The 8,637-nt window shown below is 44.9% G+C and overlaps 1 protein-coding gene across 1 annotated transcript; it reads right to left on the reverse strand.

The window, feature by feature from the left end:
* Positions 1 to 355: 355 nt before the first annotated feature.
* LOC120703813 (acyl transferase 10-like) lies at positions 356 to 2,551 on the reverse strand. The gene is made up of 2 exons (XM_039987989.1): positions 1,932 to 2,551; positions 356 to 1,455 (listed from the first exon to the last, which is right to left on the reverse strand). Exons 1-2 carry the CDS (start codon positions 2,469 to 2,471, stop codon positions 622 to 624), a joined length of 1,374 nt encoding a protein of 457 aa, XP_039843923.1. The 5' UTR covers positions 2,472 to 2,551; the 3' UTR covers positions 356 to 621.
* Between the last annotated feature and the right edge of the window lie 6,086 nt (positions 2,552 to 8,637).

Raw genomic sequence — 8,637 nt, forward strand, 5'->3', positions numbered from 1 at the left:
CCCGGGCCTGCAGGGGCGCTTGACGTAGCACCCGACCGACGCCTACAGGGGCCCACCTAACGCCTCACCGCCCGACGCACACCTGCGCCTCCAGCAGGCGACCAGCAGGGGCCTGTGCAGCAGATCGCGGCCAGCAGGGGCGGAGGTGGGCAGCGTGTGGTGGAGAAGAGGCAGTAGGTTGAAGAAGAAGCTGACGTGTGGGCCCCACACATCAGTGAGTGGAAGGGAGAGAAGCAGCAGGGGTATTTTGGGCCATACAAAAATACGCGGGTCTGCGAGTGGGTCCAAGGGTATCAAAGATATATAAAATGACACGGTTCAAAGAAGTCAAGAATTGTAATGGTAAGTTTCCAATACGTGAATAGTAACGGCATTCTTCCAAAGTCACAAAATTGTAATGGCAAGAATCCAAAAAAACCCTAGATTTTACTATGCATCGAGATATAATATAATATTATATATATATATAGAGGTGCGTAGTAAAATCTATGAATTAAAAAAAACAGAACGATTAATAATTTGAGACGGAGCATCTACTGTAGTAGATCGGTAGATGTGATACGGTACGGCGGCCGATCGAGTTCCTTCACGCATGCACATATGCAAGCGCGCATATCATCATCACACGAGATCCTCCCGCATCCTGCGGGCGAAGTCGCCGGCGTGCTCCTTGGTGACGCAGCTGGCCAGCAGCCGCGTGCCGGCGAGCGGCGCCGGCGCCCTCATGACGATGGCCGACGCGATGAGGTCGCAGTTCACCAGCGGGCCGGCGGACACCGGCGTGCCGTAGCCGTAGTCGACGTCGTTGAACCCGAGCTTGCTCCAGTCCGACACGTACACGGACTCGTAGCTGAAGGTCATCTGGAACGGGTCGCGCCCGCCGGTGCGGCCCTCCGCCCAGCGCAGGCACTCCTCGGCCATCCGCCGCTTCGCGTCGCGCACCTCGCCGACGAGCTCGACCACCGGCGACCCGGCCACCTTCCCCGCCGGCGCCGACACCTTCACGGGGAAGATGGCGTTGCCGTAGTAGCCCGGCTCCAGCTTGAGCACGTGGCGGGCGCTGGCGAAGAAGCAGAGCCGGACGTCGGCGCTGGGCTCGGCGCCGATGGCGCGCGTCCGGCACTGCCAGAGCTTGGCGACGACGATGTCGAAGGCGGAGCAGATCTTGCCGCCCGTGGACGCGGCGTACTGCGACTTGAGCTCGGCGATGTAGGCGGCCGGGAAGTCGAACGCGAGGTACTCGAGGGCCAGCGCCGGCAGCTCCGGGAGCGGGCCGGGCTTGATGTCCGGGTCGGGGAAGCGGTCCCGGGCCCAGACGGGCTTCACGCGGGGCTCCGGCAGCCCGCGGGCGAGGTCACCGACGGCCTTCAGGAACTGCGCCGCGCCCGTGCCGTCCGCCACCGCGTGGTTGGTGCGCAGGCCGACCACGAAGCCGCCGCAGGTGAAGGTCGTGACCTGAAATTAAAACATCATCACCACATAAATAATTAGAAAAAATTCACTCATGCTGATGTATTATATGAGACCATCACAATCGAGGTTACTAGTAATATTTCTAGTAGTAGCAATTCAGAGTTCAGATTAATGTATGGTTTAATTTCCCAAAAAAAGAAAGAGAGATCAGATTCATGGAAAATTTTGAATTATTGCACCTGTAGATCTAACTGTTGACTTGTAAGGCGTAACGAACACGTCAGGTTTTGCTTTGTTCAAAGCAGCTAAGTACTACATTAATATGCACATGAGTAAAAGATAACAAAGACCCCGGTTTTAAAGCCCCGTCTTTGTGTGTTTCATTTGGTCCGATCCAACTGTTTCTTCACTCGTCTCATCAGCCGACGTGGCAAGACACGCTTGGAGAATTGAAGGGAACATGTTCAGTGCAAAGCGGACAAGCAGCAAGTAGATCCACCAACTACACCGCACCGCACCTGTATCATGGCGAGGGTGTTGTGTGGCTCGACGGGCCAGAGCTCCGGCGTCGGGCACGGCACGAGCTGCTCCTTGGCGAGCAGCAGCGGGCGCTCGAGGAAGTTGACGTCGGCGAGGGTGCAGTTGGCGGCGGCCTCCACGAAGTAGACGCCCTCGCCGGAGCACCGCACGGCGGGGCGGCCGGGGACGTCCTCTTCGATCCGCCCCGCGAACGGGTAGTAGTGCACCAGCGCGTCCGCCAGCGCGCCGCGCACCACCGCGGCCGGGGACTTGCCGTTCACCATCGCCTCCTTGTCCGGCGCCTGCAGGGCGAGTCTGGGGGCGGCGGCATCGGCGCCCGCGCCACCACCAGCCTCCTCTAGCCCTGCCGGCGCCGGAGAGATGTCGCCGGCGACGTTGCGGTAGATGTGCGCGGACTCGACGAGGCCGCGGTGCGTCGGGTACCGGTCCACCCAGGCCATGGGCAGCGTCTCCGACGGCGTGGCGGCGGACGGCCGCACCGGGCCCTCGGACAGCTTGGTCACCGTGAAGACGCCCATGGATCCGCGGCCTTGTGCGTCTGCTAGCTAGCTTGGGAACGGAAGGAGATCACAGGAGATGGCTCGGTGGGGTTGAGGTTGCATAGCTAGCGACGCAGGGGTTTTTTATAGGGGCGGAACGGTAGTTGGGTGTGTTTAGATCCAAAAAAAACCCCCACAAAATACAAACTTTCCATGACATCAAAATCACATCGAAACATTAAATATAGCAAATGACTCATGTATGGAGTACTAAATGTAGGTAAATAAAAAAACTAATTGCATAGTTTTGATGTACGTTGCGAGACAAATCTTTTAAGCCTAGTTAGGTCATGGTAGGACAATATTTACCACAAACAAACGAAAAGTACTAAAGTGTGCTACAGTGTCTGATGTGATTTTTTCTCCCACCTTTTCCAGTGATCTAAACACAGCCTTGGGCACCAACCTCCTGCTACACTTTATTTGTTCAGAGTGTATTGATTGTTGACTAAGGCCGTGTTTAGTTCTTTTTACAAAAAATTTTTGCAAAAAAATCTTACCAATTTGAAGTACTAAATGAAGTCTATTTACAAAACTTTTTACACAGATGGGTTGTAAATCGCGAGATGAATCTAATGATGCTAATTAATCCATGATTAATTAATAATTAGCGGATTGTTACTGTAGCATCGCTATTGCAAATCATGGATTAAGTAGGCTCATTAGATTCGTCTCGCGATTTACAGCCCATCCATGCAAAAAGTTTTGTAAATAGACTTTATTTAGTACTTCAAATTAGCAAAATTCTTTCGCAAAATTTTGCGTTTTTGCGTTTACGGGGTGTGAACTAAACAGGGCCTAAAAAGCCAAGAGGATGATGTTGCGCCTACTACTCTAGGGTTTTGCTGCGCTTCAGCCTTCAGTGTGCAGCACACACTTCACGGCCGGATCCATTAATCTTTTTATTTGTCGCGTACTGTTGGGTACCAATTTATAGATTCAAGCATTGATGCAAATAACGCTTACAGCATGAGAGAAAAGGGTATTACAATTTGAGGCTCGACTTTTTCAAATTACAACGAAGATTATTTGTGCTGGCTTTGCTTTGAATTCACACGATTAGGCCAGAAAAATACACATCTTTTCAAATTGCAATAGAGATTTGTTCTGGATCCACTTTGAATACACAAGTGTTGGTTAGTATTTTCTGACCATATACTTAACACTTTGTTGTACTAGTTATTGTGTCTCCAGACACCACCGTATCTCTGAAGTCTAACCAGGTCCACGAGAATCACCGGAGTTGGGAGAGATGATCGGAGCACACCAATCCTAGGATAACCAAAAGTATGTGTCGAATGCCTCCAAATGAATTGAGTGACATTTCGGTAATTAATAGTTAAGCTTTTCGGTATATTGGTTATCAGTTATCACATATTCACATTTGACTCCATCTCGAACTCCATAATTTTGAATATTTTTTTTGTCTTACAAAAAGAGACGACCTAACTTGATTTCAAAATTTAGCACGCGACCTTCCACGGGTTATTAATTGCCTTACATGTTAATTTTCAGGTGGCATTATTCTACACTTGAGAAATAAAAGAATATGAAGTCCCATTCAGAGTACGGGAGAAGATGAAGGCAGATAGCGCTTTTGAATGTGGACGTCCATTGTGAGCAGCAGCCAGCCCAGCAGCTAGAGCATTATTGTGTGTATTGGACGGAATCGGGAGCGGTGGTTGTGTGCCAACTAAGCTACACTTTCCTTTTCCTTTCACCACACAGATAATAACTGAAGAAAAAGTAGAGGAGGTTGCGTTTAGAAGTGCAGACTTCTGCCTCTCGCTGCGCCATGGTGCATACTGCATAGGCCAACAGCTTCAGGTCCTGTTTGTATGCAAGTGCTAATAGGTGAAAGCGCTAAATTTTGGTATTAGTATATCCAAAAGAAGTGCTAATAAAGTGAGCTAAATTTTAGTCAAAACTTAAAAACTTTACTACTTTAGCAAAGATAAGTGCTAATAGGAGGGGCTAAAATTTAGCACTTAACTTTAGCCTATATCCAAATTCCAAACAGCTACTTAGTCTCATGTGTCCGTCACGGTTGCACCTAATAACTGAATAAGATTTACGAAGGTGACGACTCAGTCTGATTTTTTGCGGCACTTTCACATTCACGACCTAACTTGATTTCCGAATTGAGCACTGTCCATTCAAGGACTATTTACCATAGTTATTATATTGCTAGTGGCGATAATCTACAGATAACCTCACCGACTGATGTAGCCTTATTTCATAGTTGGACACTGTACTGTTCTCATACCAGGTCGATGCAGGTAACATCACTACTACAAAAACGTTGATTTGTCCCGGTTGGGAAACCGCTGTTGTCCCGGTTTCCCAACCGGGAACGCCTGTCCGGGACAAAAGGGGGTGCCCTTTTGTCCCGGTTGTGGCAACCGGGACAAAAGAGGACCTTTTGTCCCGGTTGGTAACACCAACCGGGACAAAAGGTGCAGCCAGCGCCCACGTGGCTGGCGCACCCTTTTGTCCCGGTTGGTGTTACCAACCGGGACAAAAGGTCTCTTTTTTTTTCATGTTTTTCTTTTCTCGATTCTTTTTCTATTTCAATTATACTTTTGCATTTCAATTAAACTTATGTATTGGAATTCAGTGTGTATGATCTCCACTAATATATACATATATATATAGTTACTTATATAATATTTGTCCTAGATAGTTTTCATATATAAATTAATTCACTTATATATATATGTATACACATATCTATACATGTGAATTCCTTTACATATGAAAATGTCTAGGACCAATATTATATAAATATATATATATACACATATATATTATTGGAGTGCTTATATATATAATACATACATACTCCATCATATTTGCATAGGTATATTCGTTCTTAATTACATAGTAGAATTTGCCTTTTGGAAATTTAATACATACATACATACTCATAAATAGAAATTTAATACATAGACACACATATATATTTACATAGTTATATTCGTTCTTAATTACATATATACGCGTATATTGTCATATTTACTGTGATTGTCAATATTAGATATTCCATCATAGTAGAATTCGCCTTTTGGATCGAGGACTTGCTCAACAATAAATCCGGAGAATTGTTCTTGAATCGCCATAACCTTTTCCTCCGGTATGAGTTTATCGCGCATCTCCCCGACCTATGGAAAAAGGGGATAATTAATTTCGACTAATTAAAATACGAGTTCAAATATTAACAAGTTTTTTTACTTACTTCCTCCTCCCAATCTGTCCAGCCCTTTGGAGGACCTACCAGACCATGGATGTTCTCGCATACATAGTATGCGCACAATACAGTGCCTGGTTTCTGCCTCATACACTTTAAGAGAGAAGAAATTATCAGGTATTTACATGAATATATAATAAAACTAATGAATCGTGCAACGAATCATCCAAGCGCGTACCGGAAAATCTGTCTTGATCTTCAATTCCTTGTCAAATTTGCCTGGATGATTTTTAGCGAATTCTTTCCAAACCCTGTGCATGATTAGAACAATTATAGTCAAGTAACAAAGTGATTCAAATTATCAGTCACCGACGGAGTAGTGGTAGATTTACTTTTTCATCATGTTAAGAAGATTTTCGTATTGTTCTGGAGGTCTCCTCAATGAGTCCATAACCACGAGTAGGCTCTTCTCGGGAATTATGACAATTAGGATCCAGTGTTCACTGCAAGATTATACGGAGGCAGTTCTTGGTAGTTAAGGTTTAAACAATTCGATTACAGAATAGAAAGAGTTAGACGGAAGGAATCACTCACGCAAAGTTGTAAGGAAACAATATCATTTGCTTGTTGTGATAAACGCTTATGTACTTGAACAACATTTGGAATATCTCATCGGTATTGTCGCGTAGAAGCCTCCAATTACAAGTAATTGGGTCGATGAAGCCGAGGTGAGAGTATCCCTTTCTTCTGCAAGTATGTATCTCCATTCTACATGATACCGAATAAATCAAGAGATCAGTATGTTGAGATCATGCAAAACAATACGTTTCTCTCTTTTAATTTATTCATTTTTTTACATAATACCGTTGTTGATATTCTGTAGTAATTTGTGGAACCCTAAGTATATGTCTTTTCACCCCTGTTCAAACTTCATCTATCTAAAGACTTATTAGTGTACCCTTTTATCACTACTACAAAAATAATTTGTAGTAACACCCCTTTTTTTTAAGGAGCGAATCAAAAAATAACTCATTTCTACTGCTACAAGAAATCCTTAAATGTATGATAGATTTTTGGTGAAATTTACGAAAACTGCCATAAATAGACAGGATCTATGACAATTTATAAATTTTCATTATATATTTGCAAATAATCCATATGGACTCTAGTTTGGGCCCAGTTTCTGTGGCAAACATCTGAAAACATCACAAAATGAAAGTAGAAATCGTCACGAATTTAATATCTTGCTCAAATCACAATAAAATTTTTGCATAAGAATATTGTTGTACAAAAATATGAGGTGCCGAAATTGAACCTCTAACTCCCTTAACGATGCAAAAGTTTTACTACTTCTTTGCACTAAATTTGAGCACCTTGGCGGCGGCGTGAGGTCGGGGCGGGCTCTGGGCGGCGGCGTGAGGTCGGGGCGGGCTCTGGGCGGCGGCGACGTCGATGGCGGCGGTGCTCGGCTCGCGCTGTGGGGGGAGCAGGACGGCGGCGGCGGTGGCTCTGGGCGGCGGCGTGAGGTCGGGGCTCTGGGCGGCGGCGACGTCGATGGCGGCGGTGCTCGATCGGCTCGCGCGGTGGGGGGAGCAGGACGGGCGCAGAGATGAGAAACCAAGTGTTAGGAGAAGGGCGAAGGAGGAAGGAAATATATGGGGGGGGGCCTTTTGTCCCGGGTGAAGCCACGACCCGGGACAAAAGGTCCTTTTGTCCCGGGTCGTGGCTTCACCCGGGACAAAAGGCCCCCCCTTTTGTCCCGGGTGAAGCCACCACCCGGGACAAAAGGACCTTTTGTCCCGGGTGGTGGCTTCACCCGGGACAAAAGGGGTTTTTGGGCGGGCCGGGAAAATTCCCAGCCCGCGGCCCACCTTTAGTCCCGGGTGGATCTACCACCCGGGACAAAAGGGGCCCGTTTTCCCTCGTTCCCGCCTAATGTTATGTTTGTTTTTGTTTCTTTTTTACTTCTCATTTAAAATTGGCTTTCATATGTTAATTCAGATAATAAAATTATGATTCCAAAAATTATGGAACAAAATTTCTTATTATCTCTATATAAACTTGATACACGCAACAAAAATAATTAATTTTCATTCAAGTGATTGGGTCAATGAAATATCTAACTTTTTTGAAATCATATTTGTTATTTTGACCATGCAAAAATATATTAGGTGAAATTTTTTTTCAAACTGTTGCTTTTCGATAGAAAGTGGATTCTATCACGATATTAACGTTTAAAAAGTGAATTTTAGATAAAATTAAGCAATTTCATGATATTAATGAGTAGTGTGTGTGAGTTTGAGAGATAGTGTGTGTTAGTGAGATTGTGTGTGTTAGTGAAAGAGTATAGTGTGTTAATGTGAATGTAATTTCATGAAATAAATAAAATTAGTTGAGTAATCCATTATTGAATGAAAATTATAATTGAGTCTAGTAATTAAGTGAAAAATATATAAAATAATATAAAGAACACATAAAATATAATTGTACAGTACATATATAATAAAAGTATTCGAATTGCGATTATGTTTTTATACAATAATATAAAATGATTCAAGTACATGAAGGATTAGCGGTAACAGACTTTCTCTTCACAAATGTCCCTTGATTATGATCACGGCGCAAGTATGGAGCATCATCATTGGCTAGCAGGATGCATGGATCAGCATTTACTTCGAAAGCTGGAATGGCAGCAAAATTATTATATTCTTCTGAAAAGTCTGTCTTGTCCTCCACTCCAACGATGTTTCTCTTTCCTGATAGAACTATGTGTCGCTTAGGCTCATCCTTTTGCTTGTTGATCCCCTTCTTTGGCTTGCTGGACATGTCCTTAATGTAGAAAACCTGAGCGACATCCTGGGCTAGGACAAATGGCTCGTCTCTATACCCAAGATTGTTGAGATCAACTATTGTCATCCCATACTCATCTTTTGTTACCCCTCCTCCAGATAGCTTAAC

This window comes from Panicum virgatum, chromosome 4K (genome assembly GCF_016808335.1).
Source record: "Panicum virgatum strain AP13 chromosome 4K, P.virgatum_v5, whole genome shotgun sequence".
In the NCBI taxonomy this organism is placed as follows: Eukaryota; Viridiplantae; Streptophyta; class Magnoliopsida; order Poales; family Poaceae; genus Panicum; species Panicum virgatum.